The sequence below is a fragment of the Meriones unguiculatus genome, chromosome 7 (assembly GCF_030254825.1).
Source record: "Meriones unguiculatus strain TT.TT164.6M chromosome 7, Bangor_MerUng_6.1, whole genome shotgun sequence".
NCBI classification, from domain to species: domain Eukaryota; kingdom Metazoa; phylum Chordata; class Mammalia; order Rodentia; family Muridae; genus Meriones; species Meriones unguiculatus.
In genome coordinates, this window is record NC_083355.1 from 60221019 (window position 1) to 60236407 (window position 15389).

At 38.0% G+C, this 15389-nt stretch overlaps 1 protein-coding gene across 2 annotated transcripts in view; it reads left to right on the forward strand.

Moving 5' to 3' along the window:
• Positions 1-15389, forward strand: part of LOC110559683 (signal recognition particle subunit SRP54) — a 66585-nt gene that overhangs the window by 12833 nt on the left and 38363 nt on the right. For both annotated transcript variants that reach the window (XM_060387507.1, XM_021655236.2), the window contains exons 4-11: positions 778-862; positions 4795-4899; positions 6239-6305; positions 6386-6443; positions 8988-9138; positions 10909-11057; positions 11403-11503; positions 12084-12170. In XM_060387507.1, the coding sequence (XP_060243490.1) occupies positions 778-862; positions 4795-4899; positions 6239-6305; positions 6386-6443; positions 8988-9138; positions 10909-11057; positions 11403-11503; positions 12084-12170 (803 nt within the window). The remainder of the gene's footprint in view (positions 1-777; positions 863-4794; positions 4900-6238; positions 6306-6385; positions 6444-8987; positions 9139-10908; positions 11058-11402; positions 11504-12083; positions 12171-15389) is intronic.

Below are 15389 nucleotides of genomic sequence, written 5' to 3' on the forward strand. Positions count from 1 at the left end.
CTTGGCTAAAAGAAGATGGGGGCAGAAAAGCTAGGACTATAGATTTCCATAATTATGGTTCAGTGAATAAACCATGGATGCCTTTATTTCATTGTAGATTTTCTTCTGTCTTCTTTATCTTCTATCTTATTTGGGTGTGTTCAGTCATTTATTATGTTAAATGTGATCCGATTCTAACATAAAAAGCTTTTTAACTGTTTCGTAATGAATTCTGGTAAGATTATGTGAGTACACCTTCTTCATGACTGGAGTCGTCTTTTCTTTAGTTCTCCATTTTGGTTTCTCTGTCCGAGTTTAAAGAAGTCCTGCGTGTAGCCTGCTGCTATGTCCATTAGGAGAGGATATGGACAGGGCATCTAGAACTATCAGGCATCTCTAATAACTTCCTGAATTCCAACCTGGTATTCCTTCTTTTTGCATCCATAGTCTAGGAGAAGATATAGAAATACTAGCATTTAAGCATTTAGAACTAGAAAGTCAGTGTCATTCTCTGTGTATGGAATTTATAAACTGCAAGAAAAATAAATATTTTTTAGTTATAGCCAGAGAAATTAGTGTTTATGCATTGAACTAAAAGCCTTGAAAAATTAACCAGTCTTGCATTGTAGTATTCGATGGTATAATTATTTGTGGTATAAGCTTATAAGTATATAACAATTATATGAATGTTACTTAATATGAATAATTGGATACTCTTACTTTCTGTGGGATAGAAGTACTTTCAGATTAGCTTAATTGACTTTTCTCTTTCTTACCTGAATTGTCACCATTGTGAAGGTCTGCAATTGATCTTGAAGAGATGGCATCTGGTCTGAACAAAAGAAAAATGATTCAGCATGCTGTATTCAAAGAACTTGTAAAGGTAAAATTGTATTTTGATTATGATTCCAACAACTCAGTGCTTCTGAGTCCCTTCTAATATATTTTATGGACAATTTGTTAGTATTGATAAATTTGAGCTGGCAAGATGCTTCTCTGGTAAAGGCATCTGCTGCTGAGACTGACGACCTGAATTCAATCCTGGAGCCTATGTGGTGGAAGGAGGCTCCTGACTCCTGTAGTTGTTCCCTGACTCCTTTTCACGTGTGTGTCATGGGACATGAGCACAGGCAGACACACACAGAAAATAAAGTGTTAAAATAAATACATAGATAAATGAAGTGAAGGGCTATCAACTTTTCTGAAAGTGGGCTATTTTTTATTTGTGTGTCGGCCTGTAGAGATGGTGGAGCAGTCAGGAACACTTGCTGCTCTTGCAGAGGCCCGTGTTCCATCCCTACCATCCACGTAGTGATCTCAACCATCTGTAACTCCAGTCCCAGGGGATCTGATGCCTTCTGATCACCACAGGCACCACAGGGTACACATATACACGCAGGCAAAACATATATAAAATGAGTTACAGAAACAAGGAATAACAAAAAATAAATACATTGTTTGAAAAAATATATTTGTGTGTATGCCTGTGTCTCTCTCTGTGAATATGTATGTGTGATTTCTGGTGCCTGAGGATGGCAAAGACTTTGGATTTCCCTGGAGCTAGAGTCACAAGTGGTTGTCAGCTGTCTGATGTGGGTGCTGGAAACTGATTTTGGGTCTTTTGTAAGACTTATCATCAGCTCTGGAGCACTTGTTGAGTAGCTGCTTTATTGTAGGCAGTGTGCCAAGTACTGTGGATAGCGAGGGTAGCACGGGTCCTTATCTCAGAAAAGCTTGCAGTCCAGAGCAATGATACGATACTAAGCAAACTTAAAACTGCTGTCATAGTAATATTAAAACATTATTCACTCCGGTGTGTCCTACTGGGGATTGAAGCTAGGACCTCACCTGTGTTAAGCATGTGCTCTGTGAGCTATATCTCCAGTTCCCCCTCTTTACCTTTTCTCCTACGCTGGTATTTACACAGCTTTCTATCATGAATCAACACCAGCTGACTTTGGTGGCACAAGCCCTCAATCCCATTGCTTCCTCCCTAGATCTTTTGAGTGCAGGGACCTTTCTCCATGTTTACCTCCAGTCTTTGTACCTTATTCAGGATCATTCAGATTTCTATTTTTACACCTATCTTCTCTTCATCTTACACTTTGAAACAGGAAGGCAGGGGCAGATGTATGAGTATAAGGCCAGCCAAGCTACAGAATGAGATGGTGTCTCAAAAAGAAAAAGACAAGCAGGGTGTAGTGCACACGCCTGTAACCCCAGTGCTGGGGGAGGGGGACGGCGGAGGCAGGAGGATTGCTGTGGCCAGCCTGGTCTACAAATCAAGTCCAGGACAGCCAAGGCCACACAGAGAACCCTGTCTCAAAACAAAACAACCTCTCTTCCCCCCCCCCAAAAAACCCCAGAAAGACAGTAACAGTAACTAAACTATATTAGTGACTATAGACTTTACCAAACAAACACTTAACATGCCAGCTTAAGGACAGCCTTGACCAATTGACAATACTAGATTGTACTAAATTGTGACTGTTGACTGTTGACTATGCGTTTGTCTTTTTAAGTTCTGTGGGTGAAATGGGAAGTGTAGGTAGAGTTCTGTCCGTGCTATACTCTCAAGTTTCATAATCGTCTTAGGAAAGCACACCTGTGGCTTCAGTTGCAAGCTGAAGTTGATGCTGCTTGTGTAGAATACTGTTTTATATAATGAGCAATAAGCATATAATCTGATTATTTTGACCTGGATTTAATTTGGCAGAAACTTTTTCCAAATAAAGTTAATCTGTCACTTTACTTTAACTGACAATGTTATAGCTAGTAAGAAAATTAAAGATAAAATTTTATGTGAAAATATATGTTGGGGAACCTTGTTTGAATCTCTTAATACCACACACACAAAAAAGTAAAAGTTACATCTTTAACATGAGTTTTATAGAATCCTGGTGTTATTTTTCTGATGAAATTAGTACTGACTTTAAGTAAAGATTTTTAATGATTAATGAAATGAGTAATAATGTAAGATTTACATAACTTAGTAAACCAGATTTTAAGTGATTTAAGTTTTTTAATTCTTTTAAATGCTGTTTTAGGTTTTTAAATTATGCATTACGATAGTACCTATGCTAAATACAGGGTAGTGTCATAGTTTCAGTACATTAGGCTAAAGGTTTATATGGCTTCAAATATGCATTACATATGAGTGTGTTTATAAAGGATTTCTCATACCAAAAGGTTGGAAATGTTCCAGAGTATAGGAAGAAAAAAAAGATAGAATTATAAAATGTTCAGTAAAAATAGCTGAGTTATTATGCCAGGAGGTATATAGAATGGAGGTGAATATAGGGCAGCCTATATGTTGAAGAGATATAACAGGAAGGGAAGTGGACTTGTTTTAAGACAGCTTTTTTGCCCATTTTTGAAGTTTTTCCAAAGTTATACACATGCTTGGAAAAGGGACAAGAAAGTGTGTTTTTATTTGTTTTCTTCTTCTCTTTGCCAGTCTTTCCCTGAAACCCATCTGTAATAACTCATGAATAATACCTTGATGGTCTTGTCTAAGATGGGTGTGGCAGGTTCCTCAGAAGGGTTTTAGATATCCTGAACCACATGTTCTCTCTTGCAACTCTTCAGCTCTGGTTTTGAAATACAGAGGTAGTCAGTGAGTTGACACAGCTGTTCCATTAAAGGTTTATTTATATCAGGTTTGGCATTACCCTGTAATTCTAGCACTCAGGAGCTGCAGCAGGAGTTCTAGGGCTGCCTAGGCTATACAGTGAGTTCCAAACCAGCCTAGGTTACAGAATGAGATCTGTGTAAGCATCATCATCATAATAATAAGTAATAAATTTACTTAGGTTATAAGCCTCTGATTATGGGGTTTATTATCATGCGCAGGATCCAAATAGACTCAAAATTGAAGTAAGCTTTTGAACATACTTTTAGAATGCTTTATATTTAGCAAGCATGGTAATACATGCCTGTAATTCTAGGCCTTCAAGAGATAGGAGGAAAGGAATCAAGACTTGCTGCCTTAGCTACATACTGAGTTCATGGCCAGCTTAGATAACATGAGCCTCAGAAATAAAGCCAAAGAAAAAAAGGGTTGTGTTCGTTATGAACTGTTCCTCTGACTCTTTCCCACTCACCATTGTAAAATTATAACTTTCTCCCTTTCTTTAGGTAATGATTTTATAGGTCTTTTGGTATTGGAAAGTTTAATATTTGAGTTAGAAGGTGTCTTCATGTGCCATTTATCATTTTGCTTCATATAAACATTTGTTAAATTGAACGTACATAGCAATATGGAAGCCTCCAAAGATACATAGTCATTGAGCACTTGTAATGTATCTAGGCCAACTTACAGAGTAAACTTTTTACACCAGCTGGATTGGAAGATTTGGTATTTGAGAAAAGAAACAAAATGTCTCATAGAAATTACATGCTGAAATAATAATGTTTGAGTAATATAAAAATATATAGCCTTAATAATAAATATTTTAAATAGCTTCAACTTTTTATATTTTATGAGAAAAATTTTAAATTACATTTGAGTATGTGTGTGTGTGTGTGTGTCTGGCAAGTGTGTCTCATGCTTAACAACTTGAGGGAGTTAGCTGTTTTCCTCCACTCTGGGTCCTGGGGATTGAACTCAGGTTGTCAAGTTTGGTAACCATCTTTTGTTAGGAAAGGCCTGAATATGATACTAATCCTGCAATATTTTATAAAACTTAAATTTCACTCTGCATGAAGGGAATTCGTAAAAATATGGTGGCATCAATGAATTGAAAATATCTTTAACTTGACACTTGTAATTTGAATGTCATATGTTAGTCAGATATTTTTATGTTTGGTGTGTAGCTTGTAGACCCTGGAGTTAAAGCGTGGACACCAACTAAGGGAAAGCAGAATGTGATCATGTTTGTTGGATTGCAAGGGAGTGGTAAAACAACAACATGTTCCAAGGTAAGTACACTTTAAAAAGCCATACGGAAGGTACATTTGTACAAACAAAGTTTATTTTCAAGCCGAGCTATAGTTCGTTGTTTCACAGTTTTGTTACTCGGTGTAGCTTTATGCGTTTGTAATAGTTGTGTAGGAAAGAATGCAGAATCATATAGTCTCCTGTGACCTGTCAGGTAGCTAGACTGCTAAGGCAGGTGTGGCGGTGCTTGCTTGTAGTCCCAGCCACTTGTGAGGGGGAATATAAGGTCAGCCTCTGCTGCATAGAGTGTGGACTCAGCCTTAGCTATGAGACCATCTGAAAAACCCAAAACAACAAAACAATGAAAACATGTTTATTCTGGTTTCAAAAAGAAAAAGCAAGTCCTCTACTTAAAGAGTAAGTATGACCAGATGTCGTGGAAGTAGAGGCAGATAGACCTTTTTGTGTTGAGACCAGCCTGTCCTTTAGTTAGTTCCAGGCCAGCCAGAGGGGTTATAGGGTAGGGAGAGCTCTCTGTGCACACAGTGATTTTTTTCTTTTAATTGAAGAAAACAAAGGCATTTTACTTTCTGTTTTGACACAAAATTTCCCTTTGAGGGTCCCAGTGTGTATGATACAGCTTTTTATCTTCATATCCCTATGCTAATTTTTCATTCATTATATGGCTGTTCTTTCTTTTTTCTTTTGTTAAATTTGTTTAGTTTTTATTTTATAGACATTGGTGTTTTGACTGCATGTAGGTGTGAGGGTCTCAGATCCCCTGGCACAGGAATTATAGACAGCTGTGAGCTGCCATTCGAGCTGCCAGGTCCTCTGAAGAGCAGCCAGGGCTGAGCCATCTCTCCAGCCAGGCACTGGTGCCGCACTCCTTTGATCCCAGCTCCTGGGAGGCAGAGGTAGGCAGATCTTGGAATTCAAGGCCACCATGGTTTACAGAGTGAACTCTGTGACGCAGACGGTACACAGAGAAGCACTGACTCAGAAAGAAGTATCCATGTGGCCCTTTTTCTATAATCGTGTTCCCCAACTTAGTTGCTAGATTTTTTTTTTTCTTTCTTCCACAGGAAAGCCATGTTACAGTTTAAGGACAGGCATAATGGTTATTTTTAAAGAATGGTATGAATTGTTTAAGTCTAAATGTTAGAACATTTTTAACAGTGATTATTGCCATATTATCACTCATTGAATGACAATTAGAATTTAAATTCTGGAAATTTTGCTGTGCGTCAAAATATTTTATATTACACTTAAGAGAATTATGAACATTTTACTTCACTCTTAAGATAATCGTAAACAAAAGAAGTTATATATAAAATTATTTATGTTTTCTGATACTTTTTTTTAATCTTCCTTTCCCAGTTAGCGTATTATTACCAGAGGAAAGGTTGGAAGACCTGTTTGATATGTGCAGATACATTCAGAGCAGGTAGTGTGTTGACATTTTAAAATTGTTTTCTGTAATTTTTATTGTCACATTTGAGGCTTCATTAACTCTTTATCTCTTAGGAGCTTTTGACCAGCTAAAACAGAATGCTACCAAAGCAAGAATTCCATTCTATGGAAGGTAGGTCAGTTTTGGTTTGAGACTCAGTCTCATTTTTCGTCTAGTCTGACCTGGAAACTCTAGTAGTCCAGGCTGCCCTGTAGCTTGTGATCCTTTAGTCTCAGTCTTCTGAGTGCTGGGATCACAAGGTATGTGCCACCATACATGGCTCCCTTTTTGCTTTAGTTTGGTTTTTTAGATACCCGAAGCGTTCCTCATTAATTCATCCTAGGGAATATATTCTCGAAATCTTTATTATTTAAAAATATGTAGTTGGAGCCTGAAAACCTGAGTTTGACCCATAGAAACATGGTGAAAGGAAAGAACTGACTTTGGAGGGTTACCCCTTGACCTACACACGTGTACTGTGGCACATATATGGGCGGGTATGCCTGCACGCATGTTTGCACATGCACACAAATAAGTACTAAAAATAAGTATATATTAACATGCCTAATTAGCACTTTTGTGCTATTTTATTATCATCTACCGTTCCATGTGTTTATAGGAAGACAGGTTACTTTTGATAAAATAACTATTTGCTATCTGTCTTGGGGTTACTATTGCTGCAACAAAGCACCGTGACCGAAAGCAGCTTGTGGAGGAAAGGCTTACCTGGCGTACACTTCCATGTTCATCACCGAAGGGAGTCAGGACAGGAGCTCAAGCAGGGAAGGAACCTGGGGAGGCAGGAGCTGGTGCAGAGGACATGGAGGGTGCTGCTTACTGGCTGGCTCCACATGGCTTGCCCAGCCTGCTCTCTTATGGAACCAAGGACCGCCAGCGTAGAGATGGCATCACCTCAACTGGACTTTATGCGGGCATTTTCTCAATTGAGCTTCCTTTCTTTTAAATCACTCTAGCTTGTGTCAAGTTGACAGAAAACTAGCCAGCACAACTGCTTTGTACCTGGAGTCCTACTGTAATGGTCATATGGATTGCATAAATTTATTAAAATTCATCAAATGAGACTGGGCATATAGCTTATGGATAGAGTACTTGTCTGGGTTATACAAGGCCAACAAAACAAAACAAAAAACAAAACAAACTCCTCCCTTCAGAAAAACCCTCATTAAAATACATGAATACAGTGGGGGCTGATGAGACAGATCATCAGGTAAAGGCACTGTCACCAGACTGGCAACCTGAGTTCAATACCTAGGACTTGGATGGTGGACAGAGAACCTACTCCTTCAAGTTGTCTCACGACGCTACAGATGCACCGAGGTTTATTCATGCTTGCACACATACACACACAGGAGATTAGGTAAATAAGTATCTACAGATGCACCGAGGTTTATTCATGCTTGCACACATACACACACAGGAGATTAGGTAAATAAGTATCTACAGATGCACCGAGGTTTATTCATGCTTGCACACATACACACATAGGAGATTAGGTAAATAAGTATCTACAGATGCACCGAGGTTTATTCATGCTTGCACACATACACACATAGGAGATTAGGTAAATAAGTATCTACAGATGCACCGAGGTTTATTCATGCTTGCACACATACATGTATAGGAGATTAGGTAAATAAGTAGATGCATATAATAAAAAGTGAATTCAGTGGCATACTTTATTGTATCATTTATTAGAAAGGGGAATTTTAAATGATACTGTAATTTTTTATGATGCCTACTATCTGTATATATGTAGTTAATGTCACTTTCTATGAAAATATTTAATCCTGTTTTCTTATAAATGTATGAATTTTAGTTGTATGGCTATAATCTTAATACTTAAGGTGCTGTGGAAGGGATTATCGTAAGTTCAAGACTACCCAGAGCTACATAGTGGTACCAGGTTAGCCAGGGCCTACATATTGAGACATTATCTCAAAATGATTGCTTGATTGATTGATTAAATAATATATAAAATGCTAATAACTGTCATTTTCATTTTAGTTTATTTCTGTGTGTATGGGTGTTTTGTCTGGATATATTTGTGCACAGTGTGTGTGCCTAACGGGTACCCTTAGAGGACAGAAGAAGGCATTGCATCCCTTAGAACTGGAGTTGTGAGCCCAGCTCTGTGGGTGCTGGAATCGGAACCCTGGTCCTCAGGAAGAGCAGCCAGTGTTCGTAGTAAATGATGATGTTATTTGATGAGCTGCCGAGATGCTGTATAATCTAAAAGTCTTACTTCACAGCAGCATTTAATAACTTTATAAAATGATTAAAAAGCAGGTTGTTAAATGAAAGAGCAGGTATAATATGCTTTATAACATGACTTCATTTTTAAAGAAAATATTAAAAAATGTTTAAGGAAACAATTCAGAAAAAACCTGCAGTGTTATCAGACTTGTGTAGTTAGTGGTACCTTATGATGTCAAAGATATGGGCTTCTAGGGCTGGAGAGATGGCTCAGCCATTAAGGCTAGGCTCATAACCATAAATATAAGAAATGGGCTTCTGTATTTCTTACTTGTTAGTAATTTCTTCTTTTAAATTGAAACTAATTTCAGAATAGATTAAAAGTAAACTGACAATTTCCAAGTAAATATTTGACTGTTTTCCCATTGTAGTGTTGTTAAATTATTTGTTTATGTGAAATAGCTATACAGAAATGGATCCTGTCATCATTGCTTCTGAGGGTGTGGAGAAATTCAAAAATGAAAATTTTGAAATTATTATTGTTGATACGAGTGGCCGTCACAAACAAGAAGACTCTTTGTTTGAAGAAATGCTTCAAGTTTCTAATGCTATTGTAAGTAGGTTTCAATGGGCTTCAGTCAATGTAACTATGAAACCTGATTGAGTTTATAGTGAATATAAATTATTCTTTGCTTATATGCTTCAAGTTTCTAATGCTGTTGTAAGTAGGTTTCAGTGGGCTTCAGTCAATGTAACTATGAAACCTGATTGAGTTTATAGTGAATATAAATTATTCTTTGCTTATATGACAGCTTCCAAGTAATTTGTTTCTGTTTGGGGACCTATCATTGTGTGAAAAGGATGTAATGTCACCATTCTTAGTCTTCAGTATAGAAAAAATAATAATGAAAAATTAAGATTTAACCTTATTGATTTTCTCTCGTTACTTAAATTTGGTAGAAATAATAATTTTGAAGATTTTTCAAAATGAAGCATTAACATTGTCGTTTAGTGTCTCCTTTAACGCTCCTAAAAGATGGAGCTAGACATAGTAGCACTTACCTTTTATCCCAGTACTTGGGAAGTATAGGTGGATCTCTGTGAGTTCAAGGCTAGCCTTGTCTATGTTACCTAGCTCTAGGCCATTCAAGACTACATGTATGTTCGTTGTTCTGTTGCTGTGGAAGAGAAACATGACCAAGGCAACTTTTTTAAAGGAAAGAATTTAATGGGTCTTGCTTACACTTTGAGAGGGTTAGTTCATTGTCACGGTAGCGAGCATGGTGGCACACAAGCAGAAGTGCTGCTGGAGGAGTAGATCCCGATCTATAGGGGCCTGGTTTAGGCTTCTGAGACCTCAAAGCCCTTCCCCCCCATGACATGCTTCCTCTAGCACTGCATACCTCCTGATCCTAAGTAGTGCTACTTCCTGATGACTACGCATTCATATAGGCTACAGGGACCAATTAATTCAAACCATCACACCCTGTCTTGACAAACAAAACAAAAATAAAATTTTGATGGAAATAATGTAAGAGTAAGGAGCAGCTTAACATCTGTTGCATACATTAGAAACTCGTGGGATGTTGTCAGTAATTCTTTGGTTAGTGATTTTTTACTAGTTAGTACAAATTAGCACTTTTCAGTGCTACTGTTACTTTGACCAGTGTGAGCACATCTAAGGGAAATAGCCTCAGTCTGTTACTGATGCTGTTTTCACAATACGTTCTTCTGCCTCATACTTTTTCTGATTTATTTTTACTGTTCCTTTGTGTCTTTTTTTTTTTTTAAGATTAATTTATTCATTCTGTATACAGTGTTCTGCCTGCATGCCAGAAGAGGGCACCAGATCTCCTTACAGATGATTGTGAGCCACCATGTGGTTGCTGGGTGTTGAACTCAGGACCTTTGGAAGATTAGCCAATGCTCTTAACCTCTGAGCCATCTCTCCAGCCCCCTTTCTGTCATTCTTAAAGGTCTTTGCATAATATTTTCCAACTTCTCCTCTTCTTGCCTTCTTCCTTCCTTTTTCTTTTTGTAGCCTTGGCTGTTTTAGAACTGGATCTGTAGGCCTAAACTAAAAGATCTGTCTGTCTCTTTCTCCTGACTGCAGGAATTTAAGGCAGGTGCCACCTCCTCCCTGCAACTTCTTCTTTATTCAATCCTTAGCTCAAATTAATTTCCAGACAGGCTACCATATTTTCTTCTATATATCTTGGCCGCCTTATTTGTCTCTCAAGACCTACGTGCCACTGAAATCATGGTGCTCCCTCTGTCAGACTTTATTGATTAAATTATATTTATAGTAAGCATTCTGTTCATGCTCATGGTGACCTTTTTTGTAACACCAGTAAAAACATGTCTTTTTATTTACACTTTCTAGCAACCTGATAACATTGTTTATGTGATGGATGCATCCATTGGACAGGCTTGTGAGGCCCAGGCGAAGGCCTTTAAAGATAAAGTAGATGTAGCTTCAGTAATAGTGACAAAACTTGATGGCCATGCAAAAGGAGGCGGTGCACTCAGTGCGTGAGTATCAGTTGAAGTTTCACTGTTGTGACATTGCGAAACCCTCTGCCCTCTAAGTCACTTGTTCTGTACCTTGGGATCATGTGTATGTGTATATATTTATGAGTTTCTTACTCTGTTTTTTTTTTTGTTTGTTGTTTGTTTTTGTTTTTTAATGTAGTAATGGAACTTATAGGATCCATAAAAGAGATTTAAGTAGAAACAGAATTTTGGAGCCTGTCTGGTATAGATATAAGCAGTAAAAAGAAACTTGAATTTTATATATTTTGCTTATTATCTTTGAAAAATCTGCTGGATATTTGTTTTCTTTTTTGAAGTTATTTTTTTACTTTCTCCTCTGTGTAGAGTTGCTGCCACAAAAAGTCCAATTATTTTCATTGGTACAGGGGAACATATAGATGACTTTGAACCTTTCAAAACACAACCTTTCATCAGCAAACTTCTTGGTAAGTACAGTGTGGAATTACAGAATAATCTCTGAGATAATGTGGATCTTAGAACAAGTTAGGGCTTTAGTCCTGTGCTTACTAACTAGCTTAAGAAGGTAATTTCCTTCTATGACTTATCATTCTAACCTCAATTTTACTTTTCTTTAACTGGTGGGGATCAAAACCAGGGCCTTGCATGTGCTACTGAGCTACATCCCTAGCCTTCTAACCCCTCATTTGCTGTGGTTTACATAGAAACATGCCTTATTAGATGCAGAGGTTTTTTTGTTTTTTTGAAGAGTTTGAGCACATAATACAGAAATATGTAGTTGTAGTATTAGAACTTGTCATGATAATAAAATCTTTGTATTGTCTTAAAGTGGTATAGTTAGAGCTCGGGATTAGGAGGATAGCTCTGGGCTGTCGTCCCTGGTTTATGTCTTTGTTGCCATTAAACTTTTCTTAGCTTTAGTTTGTTTTACATAAAATGCAATAAGAATACTTAACCAACCAAGCCACACATTACGTATATCTGTGTTTTGTGTGATGTAAAGGTGAGCATGTTATTAGCTGTCCCTTTCTCTTTGGTGTCTTGTAGGTATGGGTGACATTGAAGGACTGATCGATAAAGTCAACGAGTTGAAGCTGGATGACAATGAAGCGCTTATAGAGAAGCTGAAGCATGGTATATTTGTAGCAGAAAAGCATTTGATCTCACGTGGCTTCTCTCTGTTTTGTTTTTCTTTCTTTCCTTGGGGTGCTGAGGATTGAACCCAGGGCTTTGTGCATGCTAGTAGGCAGTTGCTTTCCTGGTAGTTTGCTTTCCATCCTGTTGGTTTTAGGAGAAGCCATGCTATGAGGTTTGAAGTCTAAGTCTCCTGTGATGACAATAATGCAAACATCTTCAACTTCTACTTGTTTTCTTATTTAGAGTCACAAATTACATTTTTGCCTTTAATGAAATTCTTAATTACTTTTTGAAAATCTTACACATATATACAGTGTTTTCTTGACCAGATCTAACCTCCACTTACCCTTCATACTTTCCTTTACGTATGTAGTTATTAAATGTGCGTGTGTACCTAAAAAAAAACACACAGAGAGAATGTCTTTATGGCTCAGGCTGGTTTTGGACTTTGGATCCTCCTGTGTCTACTTGGGTCACAGGCACATACTTTCATACTTTCCTTTGATTTCTTTTTCCTTTCATTTAAAAAAAAAATTGTAAACCAGGCGGTATTGGTGCATGCCTTTAGTCCCAACATGTGAGAAGCAGAGGCAGGTGAATCTTAGTGAGTTTGAGGTCAGCCTGGTCTACAGAGTGAGTTCCAGGACAGCCAAGGCTGTTAGACAGAGAAACCCTGTCTCAAAAAAAATAAAAAACAAACAAACAAAATGTATGTGGAGAGAGATAGCATATGTGTCACAGCACTCATGTAGATCAGAGGGCAACTTTGTGGATGAAGTCTATTCTCTTTTTCCCCCTTTACACAGGTTCCAGGGATTGAACTTGGGTCATTGGGCTTGCCAGACAAGCACCTTTACCCGTTCAACTGTCTTCTCAGACTACCTTTTTGATACAGTTACTATTGATTTGATGGAAATGATAATGTCTATAATTAGAGTTAATTTTAATCCTTTTTTAAAGCTGGCCATAGTGGCATATGCCTTTAATCTTGAGTTCAAGGCTAGTCTGTGCTACAAATTGGCAGTTCTCTTGCCTCTGGCCCTCTGGGGTTACAGAGATGCGCCGCCATTCCTGACCTATGGATCATATCTTTTTATTCTGCCCCCTTCGATTATGTGTGTGTATAATAAACTGTGTGAAAAGAAATATAAAAGAATGAGATTAAGAACATAACAGGCCCTGTCTACATGTCATATGAGTTACAGAATTTCGGCTCTATCCATAAAAAATAGGTGATGTTACTGCTATGGTTGTGACTGTCACATAACAGGATATATTCGGAATACCGAGCACATCATGGGCACCTGACATGTTAATAATCATCATCCTGCCTTTACTCAGATCTCTCTTGATTATTCGTATGGTTGTGGTTTATTCCACTGTTTCTCCCTCATTTTGCCAGGTACTTCTGTGCTTACCTCTCAAATTACATATCAGATACAACTTTTGTATTTATCTGGAATTACAAATATTTTCTAGCTTCCTGAATTCTTTTCATTTGATCTGTTGTTTTGTGTTTTAAGGATGGGCTCTATTTAGCCCCTTGTCTTAGTTAATTTTTTGTTACTTATAAAGAAAGTATTTAATTGGGGGCTTGCTTACAGTTTCAGAGAGTGAGTCCATGACCATCATGGTGACGATCATAGCAGCATGTAGGCAGGCACAACACTGGAGCAGTAGCTGAGAGCTTGCTGTGATTCATGGGCACAAAGCAAAGAGAGCCAGACCGGGAATGGTGTGGGCTTTTGAAACTGGAAAGCTCATTCCAGTGATACTCCTTCACCAAGGCCATGTCTCCCAGGCATCCCGTAACAGCCTGCAGCTGGGAGTCAGGCGTTCTAATATACAAGCCTGTGGGGACCATTATCATTTAAACCACCACATACAGATTATCCTCGAGCTTGGATCCTTTTGCCTCAGCCTCTGGAATGGTGGAATTATAGATGTGTGCCACTGCATCTGGGTGATCCCATCAATCTAAAACCCTCCAGCAGCTTCCCATTGTCCTTAAAGTGCTTGTAAATGATCTTATTGTCTAGGCTAGCTCCCATCTTCTTCATAAGGTTTTCGCACTGCTCTATTTAGCATTCTGTTCCAGCCTGCTGAACTTTCAGTTCCTCAAATGTAAGTTGCTCATACCTTTGCTAGCCCCTCTGTCTGTTACATAAATTTCTTTATCTTACTTGTGGACAAGTCATTACTATACTTGATCTCTTCTAACATGTCCTACCTGATTCCTAGATGTAAACTAGAAGCCTCTGATATATGTTCCTTTGTATTCTATAATTATTTGTTGTCATTCATCACAGTCAATTTGATACTCACCTCTGCTTGAAGGTAAAGGTGAGTTTTATAGCTATGTTCAACTTTCATCTTCATACCTTGCTCAGTATCTGATAGACAGGTTGTCAGTAAATAATGGATTCAGGGCCTGAATTTATCCTTCATTACCTGATTTCTCTGCCTTCTATTATTTTGTTTTTTGTTTTTTTGTTTTTCTTTTGAGAACAGGGATTCACAGTGTAACCCTGGCTGTCTTGGAACTTACTCGATAGACAGACTGGGCTCAGATCTTACTGCCTCTGCCTTAGGAGTTCTGGAATTAAAGGTGTGCATCATGCCAGGCTCTTCTGTCTTGAAGCAGTTTTCTAGTTATGCTTCTATACATGGTCTGTCTACTCGACATCTGACTCCTTAGATCTCTGAGATGTTTGATTTTTTTTTTAATTCCTAATATCTTGCTTGTTCTGAGGTCATCAAGCTCTATCTGCTTTCCAAATGTGATGATGATTCTCATGTTCTCCAGTTAATATTTGATATGTTACCTGATTTTTCTACTTTTAAAGTTTTTACTTCATTCAGTTGCATGGATTTTCTGTTTGTTCAGTGATCGCTTACTTTACAAAAAAAAAACAAACCGTGTGTGTGTGTGTGTGTGTGTGTGTGTGTGCGTGTACCCACACATGTCATGTCATGTATATGTATGGATATCAGAAGATAGCTTGCAGGACTCTTTCCTATCTTTATGCGGGTTCTGGGGATCAAACTCAGCTCATTAGGCTTGGTGGCAAACACCTTTATTCACTGTGCATTCCGCTGGTGCTACTTGTTCATGAATGGCCAAAGTGGATACAAGCATCTGAACGCTGATTCTTACAGAAGGAACAGCAAGCACTCTTAATCAGTGAGCCATCTCTTCAGCCCAGGGTGTTTTCG